The sequence below is a fragment of the Mchenga conophoros genome, linkage group LG19 (genome assembly GCF_057382185.1).
Source record: "Mchenga conophoros isolate Kocher_MC1m ecotype Shallow Benthic linkage group LG19, M_conophoros_male_GT1.1, whole genome shotgun sequence".
In the NCBI taxonomy this organism is placed as follows: domain Eukaryota; kingdom Metazoa; phylum Chordata; class Actinopteri; order Cichliformes; family Cichlidae; genus Mchenga; species Mchenga conophoros.
The window spans coordinates 22,563,881-22,577,575 of NC_140544.1; the positions used below are offsets into that span (position 1 = coordinate 22,563,881).

Here is a 13,695-nt window from a genome sequence, read left to right on the forward strand (position 1 = left end):
ACTGGTATGTAGCAGGTTTTTATTAGAAATGAACACAAAATTAAAAGCAGTGGTATAAAAACACAGATTATGCTATAATTTTCATTTGCTAGGGATATGTTGGTATATTTCTTAATTTTGCTTTAATATTTATGCATAAACACCTTGTCTAACAGAGAGAAAGCCCCTGTTCTGTTGCTCTTTGTCTATTAGCTCCTTATAACATTCAAGTCTTTCAAGGTCTCAGCATTATTGTCAAAAATGAGGCAACGTTAAGGCATTTCAAAACCTAGACTTAAGTTAAAACTGCAGTCATGTTTCATTATGACGGGTCTACTGTGGATTTTAATTGTCCCCCTGGAACTGATAAACACTGATCTCCATCCAATGCATGTCATCGTGACGTATGTTCCTGTCTGCAAGTGCATTCAGACAATGTGGCATTCAAGATTTAATAAAATGCATCTCCTCACATCTCTCTACATGCAAAGCTGAATAGAGACATGCTGTTTTGTACATTGTATCAAGTAGTACAGGTTTCTGCATGGCACAGGCTTTGAGTGAACTTTTAGAGCCTCCGTTAGTGCCTTTGTAGGTGCATCTACGTGCTGTAGAAGGCATCGTGTAAAAGTGTCTCAGACTTGACAGAGGTTGTAGCAGGGCACGGGTTTCTCCAGCACGTTGTCTCCATCCACTTCAAACACATAATCGCAGCGATGTGTGATCAGCGGAGCATCAGACAGTGCCACGCTCTGATTGCCAAAGGAGATTACTGTGTCTCTCTGTAGGGAAGATGACAGCGGTAGGTCTACAGTTAGTTCAAAGGTAGGAGGTGTTGGGGAGGACTGATGTGTTTTCATTTCCCATTGCCAAGTTTGACATTATATTTGATTTGTAGTTCAAAATAATTACAGCATGTACCTTACCTAGGTACTTATGGACCAAGGTTTCTCTACTGAAGGGCAGGTGGTTTAGCACCAGCCGCTTCTCCAGCTCTTTAAAGCTCACTTTCTCTTAATTGGCTGCCCCTCATAAACAAAGGGATGAACAGCAGGTGGGTGGGCCTTCTGTCCTCAGCAGAACTGCTTATATACCAGAGCTTCTAAGACCTTATCATGTGGCCGGCCTCTCCAATTGTCTAACGGGGTCTCCTAACTGTTCCAGGCTCTGATTTTAAAACCAGAGGTGATCATTGTTTATTCCGTCCAAACTGAACCAGATTTCTCAGTCAATCAGATCAGCTGACTCTGTTATTTCTTTCAAACGATTGCTGAAAACTCGATTTTTTTGTTTGCTTAATCTTTCCCCCTTCATTGTTGGCCATAGTTTGCAACTATTTGCATGTATGTGTGTATGTTGGAATGAATGTATGTCAGTATGGCTGATTATGTGTCTGTATGTATGTTTAAACATGTACACGTATCATCAATATGTGGCTTTATTTAAACTGCACTTTGTAACTCTGTGTTTTTAAAAGTGCTATACAAATTGTTGTTGTTATTATTTAAGGATAAATACCTGCAAACTGAGGTTGCAGACTCTTGTTTCTAGTTCATTAACTATATACAGGATTGGATTTTGGGAGAATTTTTGAAATCTTTCATTTATGTGAACTTTGATATATACTAACAGAAACAGTCCTTACCCGTTCTTTATTGGCTACAGCAGCAGAAGCAGCGGTTGCTGATTTATCAAAGTCCTTCTTGCATATATGAGCCATAATCCCAGCAGCTAAGGCATCACCCAGAACATTGATCATTGTCCTGAATCGATCACTGATGAAATGAGAGGGGAAAAGTTCATCACAAATTGACCAATTTAGCTAAATACTAAAACTTACTTAAAGATAATAACTTTTGTGGGACTTACAGCACCCAGTCAATGGCTACAATCAAGGAGATGTCAGCAGGTGGTAAACCCACAGAGGTCAGGACAATCACCATTGTAACCAAACCCGCTTGAGGTATCCCAGCTGCTCCAATGCTGGCTGCGGTTGCTGTTATACTGATGAGACAGAGGAAAAGATGTTAGGGAAACAGAAAAAAAAAAAAAAAAAAAAAGGGAAACAGATTTTCAACACAAGGAACTTCTCAGGGGAGCATCTGTTCTCAGTATTTATTCTCACCTGATAGTGACCAGCTGGCCAAAGTCCAAGTCATACTCGTTGACTTGAGCTATGAAGATGGCTGCCACTGCTTCATACAGGGCTGTTCCATCCATGTTGATAGTGGCTCCCACTGGAAGCACAAATCGAGCAATTTGCCGGTCAACTCCACAGTTCTCCAGGAGACACTTCATAGTGATTGGCAGCGTGGCTGAACTGCAACGAAAGAAATCAGAGGATATAAAAGGATGTCAGGTTAGTCAGCAGACTTCAATCTGAACCAAGGACTGGTAAAATGTCCTAGTTAGAAATGTAGAAAGATCTACATTGGTGGGATATAACACATAAAAATGTCTGTTTTCTCTTACCTTGAAGATGTAGCTAGTGCAATGACAAGAGCCTGCAGCAGCCCTCTGATGAAGGTGAATGGATTTTTGCGGGTAAAGAAGAAATAAAAGAGAGGCAGCAGGATGAGGCCATGCACGAAGAGACCACACAGGACAGTGATGAAGTACATGCCCAGCTTCTCCCCCAGATGGGCTGGGTCGTGCATGTCCAGGATCTTTCCTGCCACCAGGAACACAATGCCGAAGGGAAAATACCTTCAAAGAAGAGAAGATAGAACATGAATTACATTCATTTTCTTACCACGTTGACTCCTGAAAATATATGAAAGTTTTTTTGTTTCTTTCTGAGTGTGTGTCCCTACAGGAAAGGATTTCCATCCTGACCTTAACCCCAAACAACTCCACTGGGATTATTTGAGACATCAACTGTGATCCAGCATCAGTTTGCTGACCTCACTAATGCTCTTCTGTCTGAATGGGAGTAAATCCCATGTTGTATGCTGCCAGGCATCAGAAGAGTGCCAGCTGTTATAGCAGCAGGCTGAAGCTCATAGACGTGACTTTACATGTTCAAAATCACATATTGTACACATGGATACAATCAGTCTTTGAAGCTCCAAGTTTTTTTCTGACGTACATGCATGGTGCCTGTGAGTTGCCTGATGTATTTACCTATGAGTTTGTAGCACTAATTTTATATAGAATGGTAAATGGTAAATGGCCTGTATTTGTATAGCGCTTTTCTAGTCCCTAAGGACCCCAAAGCGCTTTACACATCCAGTCATCCACCCATTCACACACACATTCACACACTGGTGATGGCAAGCTACATCGTAGCCACAGCCACCCTGGGGCGCACTGACAGAGGCGAGGCTGCCGGACACTGGCGCCACCGGGCCCTCATAGAAAGAGTCCTCTTTGCTCCATTCATATAACTGTATTTCAAGTGTCAACTCATGTCCAATGAGAAGCTTTGAGGTCACTTTAGATACACCACTGAGTTTTCCTCGAATCGCCATGAGATCTATTTTTGGATCTAATCTGGCTCTGCTGTGTGAACTTTGTGTAGTCTGTCTTTTATTGGATGCATGTGCGTGATACAGTAGCGTGTATCTGTGTGTGTGACAGAAAAAGAAACAGGGAGAATGAGAGAGTGCAGCCTTACCACATAGCAGCATTGATGATCTTCATGACACACTCGTTGATGCACTGGCACACATTGACGAGTGGTGTGCCACGTTCCCCCATTTTCCCCAGCAGCAGACCTGAGAACAGATAACACAGTCGCACAGTTGTTTGTTAATAGTTGTGGTGCAACCTTCTTATCCCGATAAAGAAAAAAAGACTTTACAAAATTTAACTAACTGCATAGTAGTTAGTTGGTTAGTCATATAAATAAGCTATAAGGCAGAGCAGCTCTTGCTTTGCTGACATTGCTAATAAATCTCAAATTTTTAGCTCCTTTTAGTGAGTCTCCATGATCTGTGAGAGTACAATATTTCAATTAGAAAATACTGTACTTTTGAATTCCACTTCAGGTATTCAATATTATGATCAGAACTTCAGTACTTTTCAGACAAAGTTGTAAAAAACATAAATACCACAATGCATTGCTGCAAATTAAAACTAGTCTACAAAATCTTTTGCTTGTGCCACATTGCAAAATAAAGAATTTTTTTTAAACCACACCTTCTTGTGCCCTTTCAGATGTTCAGATCCAATATTATGCACTTAGTGGATATAATTTACTTGTTCAACACATCCTTTTTTATTTCTTTTTTACTGTTGTATTAAACTTCCCATAACTTATTTTCCTTTATAGAGAGAACTATACAACTGAACTGTGTAAAGTAATTTTACTTTCTCTGCATATATGACATCGGCCAATGCATCATCACATTTACTTTTGAAACTTTAAGCACATTATGCTGATAATAGAGACATTGCTTCTGATATCAAAAGTCATTAGTTTATCACTTTTGAAATGGAGACATGTGGAGAGATGGCATGAGACAGCCTGCCAGTGCAAAAGTTGTTATGTCCTGTAATATAACCAATGCAATAATGTATCTATGCATTTGCATGGTCAGCATGTAACTTATTTATGAGCTTGAATAGGCTGGCTTATTTTAAAATCCCATGGTTATTGTTATATAAAACATTAAAGTTGAATGGTGATTGTCTTACCCATTGTAGCTGAGAAGATGACAATCCCCAATACATTCATGCCTTTGCTTGTACTTGGGACAATCTTATACTTGATGTCAGGTGCAGGGGTGATCTCCAGGAAGACTGGATGACCCAGGCGAGGGTTGTGGTAATCGGGCATGACGTATACATAGTTGGCCTGAGACACTTTTGCGTCATTGTTCTGTACAATGGGTACCAAATCTGTCCGGTACTGGCATGAAATGAAAGAACAACCATATAGATCTTTTACTACGGGCATCTTGAAATTTGAATATTTGAAATTTGAATAATATTGCGCAGTTCTCAATCAGTAACTCCATGTTGTCGACTCACCTGCTGAAAAGTTGCTTCAATCAGGTTTGATGGGATCATGTTCCTGCAATGTACAATAAAAAGAAAGAAGCCATATGATCACATGTGTAGGATGATATACAGTTCAACTGATGGCAGCTAGATCATTTACTTGTGTGTGACAGATTCTGAAATGATGGTCAGCACTTATTGTTGACCTTAACCTCTGGGGGGTCCTAGAAAAATGCATACACTATTGGGCTTAGAGCCACAAATCGACCACGCCATGAAAAGTGCCATAAAATATCTATATATTAATATTTTTTTCCACTTTAAATTAGCCAATCTTTTAGACCTACTTCTCCTTGAAATATTCATATCAAGTTTTAATTACATTTCGCGGATTTTAACCCTTTATATCCCGGTTTCGTCACATGGCCGCACTGTTTTTTTAGCCCCAAAAAACAAAGAAATCAAATATTTCCCAAAAGATACAATTCCAAGGCCCGGACTCCCGAGTACCACCAACATTCGGAAGATGGCCCATTATTTGGTTGTAATGACCGTGGAATGGGAAATTGCGTTTATAATGGGTTTCAATGGGGCACAAATCGACCACTAGGACCAATAGTGTAAGTTTATCTGTAGCTCAGCCACTGAAGCTAATTTAAGGGAGTCAGACTGGAATTTTGAAATATATGTAACCAGACTTTTTTTTGGAAAAGTTGGCTATATTCCGTTCAACACAGTGCAAATGGCGTGTATACGAACAATGAAAAATGGCACAAATTGACCCAAGACCACCCAGAGGTTAAAAACAATAATGGGTTGTGTTAGACACCAAATAAGCACGGATGAGAAGTGCTTGGATTGCTCGGGTAAAAGAAAAAAGCTTGCCGCAGGTGATTTTCTATAATTCTTTTACAACTGGCCTCATTTATGCATCTACTGGTAAATAGCATGAAAAGCTAGATACTAAATGTGTGTGGTGAGACAGCTTTTTTGAGTTTTTAAATATTTTAATCTTATGTTTGAAGAAAGTATGTACTGTTTGTGATGGTTTTGAGGGTGAAAAACATATTAAAAACAAATTGTTAGTATTTTTTCAGTATAACTATTGGGATGCACAAATACAGTTTTTCACAGTAGAAATCTTCAGAAGCTTAAAATGTAAAAATATGCAATGGGTATGTAAATAATTAGGCTCAAATCATCAATTAAAAAGTGTCATGGTGTTCAGTTATTGAACATTTAGACTTTGTTATAATAACATCAATGATTAACCAGCAATTATACTGTAAACCTTATAAATAAAACACAGTCTCACTTTTGTTTACAGTAGGAAGTTCTTGTAGATGGTGAATCTAACTGCTAGTACTAAAAATGAAATTGCATATTTTGCATCATTTTGTAAAATAGATCAACTTTAAAATGAGCCAGTAGAATATAAAAAGCACCTCGAGTGGCTTGAACAGTACTGCCATTTCTCAATTCTCTTGCTTCTGGAGTATGTTAACTTTTGATACTTCCATTTATTCTTACAATAATAAGTTTTACATAGCGGATATTTATTTGGCCCACTACTTGTACTCATATGTCATCATATACCGTAAATGTCTCCAGTGGCCGAACTCATTAAAGTAAAATAGTTTCCTAGATTTAATGAGTTTTTATAAGAATAGTGAGAAAAACACAGGTTACGTTTTCACACAGTATAACAGCACAGAGAGTTTCACATGTTAAGGTTGATGGAAGCTGAACAGGTAGAGCCAGCATCATCAGACTGTTTTTATTCAACCTGCGTCAGTGACACTGGCACCAAACACATAAGACGACTGAAATGCGCACCTCACCACAGCTCTCCAGTTTAATCTCATTTAAGAATAAGCGGATCTTTGACATGAATGGCCCTTCAATAAGCCTGAGCCTGTACAGGAGTACAGGTTCAATCTAACAAAGTGACTCTGCAGTAGGATCTTCTGAGAAAGTGTCAGCTTAAAGGGTCACAGTTAACTCTTTCCCTATTCTTAGTCAAGCTGCTGCAAGGGTAGTGACATTGCAACAATGCTACAAGGATTTTAAAGGATGATGTTAAAGCTTATCATTTAAATTCTGTGTTAAAAATCCCTCCACTGTTGCCAGAAACAGTTTAATATCAAATGTAAATTAATGTTTTGATGAATACAGATTTCTGCAAAGCTCTCATGTCTTTCTGGAAATCTAACCTATCTGAGGAGATTTTGTGATTGACCAAACCTGAATGAGGGTTTTTCTGCATATTAATAAAGTACTGCTTGTGAGAAATATGATTTTCCAAATAATACCAAATTAAGTCGTTTTCTACTTATTTGTGTATTTATTTATTTTAGTTTAAGATTAATTATATAAGAGAGATCACTTTACCGGGAGCTCTAAGAGCTGATCTTGTGAAATGCTCTATTAAAACACACACACACACATATATATATATATATATATACATATATATATATATATATATATATATATATATATATATACTCAATGGGGATGTGGCGTACAACACTAGAGGCCAACTCCAAGCCCATAGCACAAGTCACCATCAAGTGCGGGATCTACCAAGGAGATGCTCTGTCCCCACTGCTGTTCTGCATAGGCCTGAACCCCCTCAGTGAGATCATTAACAAGACTGGCTACGGATACCGACTACAGAACGGAGCAGTTGTCAGCCACCTCCTGTACATGGATGACATCAAGCTGTATGCCAAGAGTGAACGAGACATCGATTCACTGACCCACACTACCAGGCTATACAGCAATGACATTGGAATGTCGTTCGGACTGGAGAAGTGTAGTCGGATGGTAACAAAGAGAGGGAAGGTAGTCAGAACTGAGGGGATTGAACTACCAGAAGGCAACATTGCAGACATAGAGGACAGTTACAAGTACTTGGGGATCCCACAGGCGAATGGGAACCATGAAGAGGCCGCTAGAAAGGCTGCAACCACCAAATACCTGCAGAGGGTCAGGCAAGTCCTGAGGAGTCAGCTGAATGGTAAGAACAAGATCCGGGCCATCAACACGTACGCCCTGCCCGTGATCAGGTACCCTGCTGGGGTAATAGGCTGGCCAAAGGAGGAGATAGAAGCCACTGACATAAAGACAAGAAAGCTCCTTACCATGCATGGAGGGTTTCACCCCAAATCCAGCACCCTGAGGCTGTACGCTAAGCGGAAGGAAGGGGGCCGGGGACTGGTGAGTGTCAGCACCACAGTCCAGGATGAGACAACGAACATCCAAGAATACATTAGGAAGATGGCCCCAACTGACCGAGTGCTCAGTGAATACCTCAGGCAGCAGAAACCCAAGAAAGAGGAGGGAGACGAGGAACCATCATGGAAGGACAGGCCCCTGCACGGTATGTACCACCGGCAGATAGAGGAGGTGGCTGATATCCAGAAATCCTACCAGTGGCTGGACAAAGCTGGACTGAAAGACAGCACAGAGGCACTAATCATGGCAGCACAAGAACAAGCTCTGAGCACAAGATCCATAGAGGCTGGGGTCTATCACACCAGGCAAGACCCCAGGTGCAGGCTGTGTAAAGATGCCCCAGAGACAATCCAGCACATAACAGCAGGGTGCAAGATGCTAGCAGGCAAGGCATACATGGAACGCCATAACCAAGTGGCCGGCATAGTGTACAGGAACATCTGTGCCGAGTATAACCTGGAAGTCCCGAGGTCAAAATGGGAGATGCCCCCAAGGGTGGTGGAGAATGACCGAGCTAAGATCCTGTGGGACTTCCAGATACAGACGGACAAAATGGTGGTGGCTAACCAACCGGACATAGTGGTGGTAGACAAACAGAAGAAGACGGCCGTAGTGATCGATGTAGCGGTTCCGAATGACAGCAATATCAGGAAGAAGGAACACGAGAAGCTGGAGAAATACCAAGGGCTCAGAGAAGAGCTCGAGAGGATGTGGAGGGTGAAGGTAACGGTGGTCCCCGTGGTAATCGGAGCACTAGGTGCGGTGACTCCCAAGCTAGGCGAGTGGCTCCAGCAGATTCCGGGAACAACATCGGAGATCTCTGTCCAGAAGAGCGCAGTCCTGGGAACAGCTAAGATACTGCGCAGGACCCTCAAGCTCCCAGGCCTCTGGTAGAGGACCCGAGCTTGAAGGATAAACCGCCCGCAGGGGCGTGCTGGGTGTTTATATATATATATATATATATATATATATATATATATAAGAGAGAAAGCTTGCTGAAAAAGTAATTATATACAGAGTTTGCATCTCTGTTAATGTTCACTGCAACAATATACAATTTAGATTCAGATTGCTGCTGAGTAATTTGCCATTTTTTATTTTTATTTATTTTTATTTTTTTTTTTTGCCAAGCACATCCTGCTGACACAACTGCTAGCTTTCATCCAGCAGCATCAGCATTTTAAAATGTCCTGATTCAGTGAAAAATCTTATAATTCGTTAGATAATCTCTGGTGCCATTGTAGAGATGATATGTTTGAACGCCAGATATGGCATGGTTTGCTATGAATAGTAGTGTGAATAGATGAAAGACTGAAATCTTTTGTTTCTGTGTGAATGTTAACCTGATGAGGTCCAGCAGAGCATCAGCGGAGGTCATAACAGGCCCTGAATGTGAATGGTGACTGTCTTTTTCAGAGCCGGTCCCTGGGTGAACGATGATAACCAGCACGATACCAACGATGACAGCAATGAAGGTCGTCCACAGGTAATAAGTGATGGTCAGGATTCCCAGACGACCGCTTGCCTTGGTGTCCATGGCTGACAGGCCAGACATAAGACTGGATAGGAAAGTAGAAGAGGTGTGATTATGGATGTTGGCTTTACGAAAGACTGGAACTGAAGTAGATTTGAATTAGTTGTTTGTTTTTCTAAGGCTGCAGATTTTCAATAGATGTAGTGACATTTAACTGGTGGTGTTCAACTGAAGTGGAGCAATAGGAAATATGACATCCAACACATGTCCCAGACCAAATTCAAAGCCAGCATCTCAGCTCTTGAATGACTGTACCATTAATCTTTGTGACCAGGACATTCCACACCTCTAAATTCTGTAAAAATATTTCCTTCAAATATATATTTGATTTAAAAATCAAAGCTATCGTTTACCTGGAGGTGATAAGTGGGAGAATCAACATCTTCAACATCCTCATCAGCAGTTCTCCAGGGAATGAGAAGTAGATCTTGGCCTGTTAAAGACAGGAACAGTTAAGCTTTGGACTTGTTTTTTTTTTTTTTTTTGGGGGGGGGGGGGCTGCAATGAGCTCAATACAGTTAAAAAAAATCATTATTTACAAGAAGTATGTACAGAATATGTCACCTGTTGTAGTGTAGTGTAGTCAGGTTAGGGGTAGACACTGGACAGGTTGCTACCTCATTAGATGGTCAACACACAGAAAAAAGGAAACCACACACTATCGTATCCAGACTTAACCCAATCTTAGAATCACCAATAAATTACATTTAGGTTTTAAAATTAATTTAGTTAATCTAACGTGGATGGCTTTGGACTGTGGGAGGAGGTCAGAGTAACTCTCTGAGCAGAGAGAACATCCAAACTCTGCTCTTGCATAAGTCACATGTAGTAATTTTGATTAATATTAAATTCTTAATAATAAAGAAAGTTAGTATTATGCTTGTGTTTCACAGATTCTTTCACTGATCATTGGATGGAAATAAAAATGTACTTTTAGAGCATTCCTGCTACTAGACAAGATTACATTGAGGATCCACACTGGACACATAAGCTTCTCAGTTTAAGAGCGTCTTACATCACAGTGACTTCATGGTTGTAGTCTGTAACCTTGAATGAGACATTGCTACACATGGAAATAAAATCATAAATACAGGCTGGAAAAAAACAAAACATTGAGAGAAATTCAGTACGGAATGACAGACTAATTCATTCATTTTCAACTACTCCTGGGAAACAAACTAAACTTATTGAATCTGGAAATTGTGTTTATTGTTTATTTTATATTATGAGGCTCAAATAATGGACAAGTTATTTCTTTATACCACTGTATTTGAAAGGAAACAGATTAATTTTTCTTTCTTTTGGTGAATCAAACCAATAACATTTCATAAACTCCATAAAACTGATTGAATCCTGGGTTATTTCACATACACAAAGTTGCATATAATCCAGTATTGATATTTAAAATTTTTACAGTTGTTCAGTTGTTTATGCTTATCTTCTCCTCTTACCTCTGAACTGATTGTCTGTGTCTGTGTTCTTTCTCATTATTGCATAACGGACCTTATCTACAGCCTCAGTGCAGACATGTCAACATGTCAGGAGTACTCATTGCCTATTCCTTTTATCCTAACTGGAGTTATCCTAACTAATTTGTACATATTCTGGACAACATTCTAATGTAACGAATGTCTGTTAGAGCCTAAGTGAGTCACTTTGTCTTAGTTTGATTTTCTCTCTATTCATACATTCATCCATTAATTCATACCTGTGTGGAGAGGTTGAATGACCGGAGTATAAATCCAAGCACACAGCCGGTCACTACCGCAAAGACCGAGAGTGTCAGCAGACCATTCCTCTTGCAGTAGTCCTTCACGTACGCCCTGACTTTCAGAGACACTATATTTTCTAATAACTTCTGCAGACATTCCATCCTGATTCAGGCTCAGTCTGTATCCCAGCAAATCCCCCCCACCCCCGTCGCTGGCAGCAGATATCCGAATCTCTTGATGAGTGAGAATTGTCGGTATGTATCTCTCGAGATCCACGGCAGAGGAGAGCAGGTGTACCTGAAGAAATGTGGGTCCTGTTTAACTCTGAGGAGCTCATCCAGCCTGAAGGAGGAAACGTTGGCTGACTTGTTCCTGGTAAAGCAGTGTCTAAAAGGATTATCCCTATCCCATGCGAACAAAGTCTCCTTTAGAGACACTCAGGCTTATTAAAGAGGCTAAAGGTAAGCTCATTATGAGTTATTACTACCTGTGTCCAAGTCATCCCATTCACAAATGCACCTTCATGCACTTTGTCATCTGCAACTTAAGCTCTTGAGTGCATGTTTACTCACATGTATGTAATTAATTAGTTATATTGTACTTGCTGAGAAGCACAATGTAAGAATTACAGGAAGGTTTTATAAATTAATCGCAAGGTCTCTTTTAAATAATACAGCAAAGATTTCTACTCATGAAACTTTTTTATTAGACTGAGGAATGACCTGTCCTGGCAGGATTACCAGAGGCAAGGCCAAAGGCATGACGCCAGCATCAGCGCTCACTATTCAGCTATGATGTAAAACTGATTAACAGGTCTGGACATACACTGGGTAGCTTTAATGTCATGATTTGTCACTTAAACTAGTAAATAATACCATCTTGGTACAAAAAGAAGCTCAAATTAGTTTGTAGTTGAAGGCATGAACTTTAACCCTGCAGGCTGTGAAGGAAAAGATGACCACTCTCACACTAGCATGGTTTACACACTACAATCTACACTGTTATTCAAGCAGAATTAAATTTATAGCTAGTGACACCAGATTGATCATATAAAGAATTTAAAGGAAAAATATAAAGTATTGTCTTATGCAGCGGGAAACTAGTGATCAATACAGCTGAGTACTCTGAGCTACCAGCTGTCTGTTGTAGTGTGCTGTTTGCATGCTGTTTTAATGCTTTTTGTTGACGTCTGCTAATCCTTTTAGTCCACACTGACCTGGAAAGAGATCCAAATTTGACACTGAGCATTCTAACAATGTCTTCCTACATTACCTTTAACCAGTCCAATAGCATTTAATCCTTGGACAATGCACGCAGTAAGATTAGTGGATGGAACAAACAGCAAACAAATACTTACTACTTATCTATTTATCTCTGCTTTTAAATCTTAATCCTCCAGCCAAAAGCCCCAAATTACTTTCAAATGCATCATACACTAACATTAACAAACAATAACTATTATTCTTATTAAAAATATAATTTTATTTAAATATTTACAGAACCATCAGTGCTAAAACCTCAGCGTGGGTGTAAAACCTCTTATAAGTGAAGCGAATAGCAAACCACCCCTAGTGTTTGTGTATGAATTTGTTGCTTTGTTAGCTGTCACCACTGTATCATCTAGAAACAATTTTATTTTATATATATATATATATTTATATATATTTCAGATGATCAGAGTCAAATATTTAATTTAATGTATCTTTAAATAAGAAATGTATACTTAGTGAGGTTACTGCCAGCTCTGTGTTCAGGGGTCTGTGTCAGAGTTTCTTCCTCTTCAGCAGCTGCAGTCTGCAGTCTGACTGAGGGAGGTTTTTGTACAGCTACAAATCACTGTGTGAACACATCAGCACTGTTTATTACATGGATACTCTTACAGTAGTAAACTGCTGCATCTTCAGCCTGAACTCCACTGATGGTCATAGAGAAGTCAGAGCTGCTTCCACTGCCACTAAATCGAGTTGGTGTTTCTGAATGTCTTATGCTCACATGTCGAATTAGGAGCTTTGTGGTCTGTCCAGATTTCTGTTGATACCAGTACATACACAGACCATCACGACAGCTAGCAACAGCTTGGCTGGTCCTACAGGTCAGAGTGACAGTGGATCCAGGAGTAGATGTCAGTACTGGAGGTTGAGTCACAGTCACCTGACCGCTGCATCCTGCAGACAAAAACAAATCATTCATTTATCAGCAGAAATCAATGAGAGAAAAAGCAGCACATCATGTTTGAAATGTTGCTGAGTGAATGAACCTGTAAAACAGCAGCAGGTCAGCGTCCAG

General features: G+C 40.0%; 1 protein-coding gene across 2 annotated transcripts; it reads right to left on the reverse strand.

The window, feature by feature from the left end:
• Positions 1–11,893, reverse strand: slc1a8b (solute carrier family 1 member 8b). 2 transcript variants are annotated; one of them, XM_085257402.1, is made up of 11 exons: positions 11,406–11,893; positions 10,051–10,130; positions 9,507–9,722; positions 4,954–4,996; positions 4,618–4,831; positions 3,596–3,695; positions 2,452–2,685; positions 2,105–2,299; positions 1,849–1,983; positions 1,643–1,754; positions 1–824 (listed from the first exon to the last, which is right to left on the reverse strand). In XM_085257402.1, the coding sequence occupies exons 1-11, from the start codon at positions 11,568–11,570 to the stop codon at positions 615–617; spliced, it is 1,704 nt and encodes a 567-aa protein (XP_085113528.1). In that variant the 5' UTR covers positions 11,571–11,893; the 3' UTR covers positions 1–614. The 2 variants fall into 2 exon arrangements, with proteins under 2 accessions (XP_085113528.1, XP_085113527.1); XM_085257401.1 differs by having other exon boundaries at positions 1–761; positions 1,625–1,754; positions 11,406–11,819.
• Between the last annotated feature and the right edge of the window lie 1,802 nt (positions 11,894–13,695).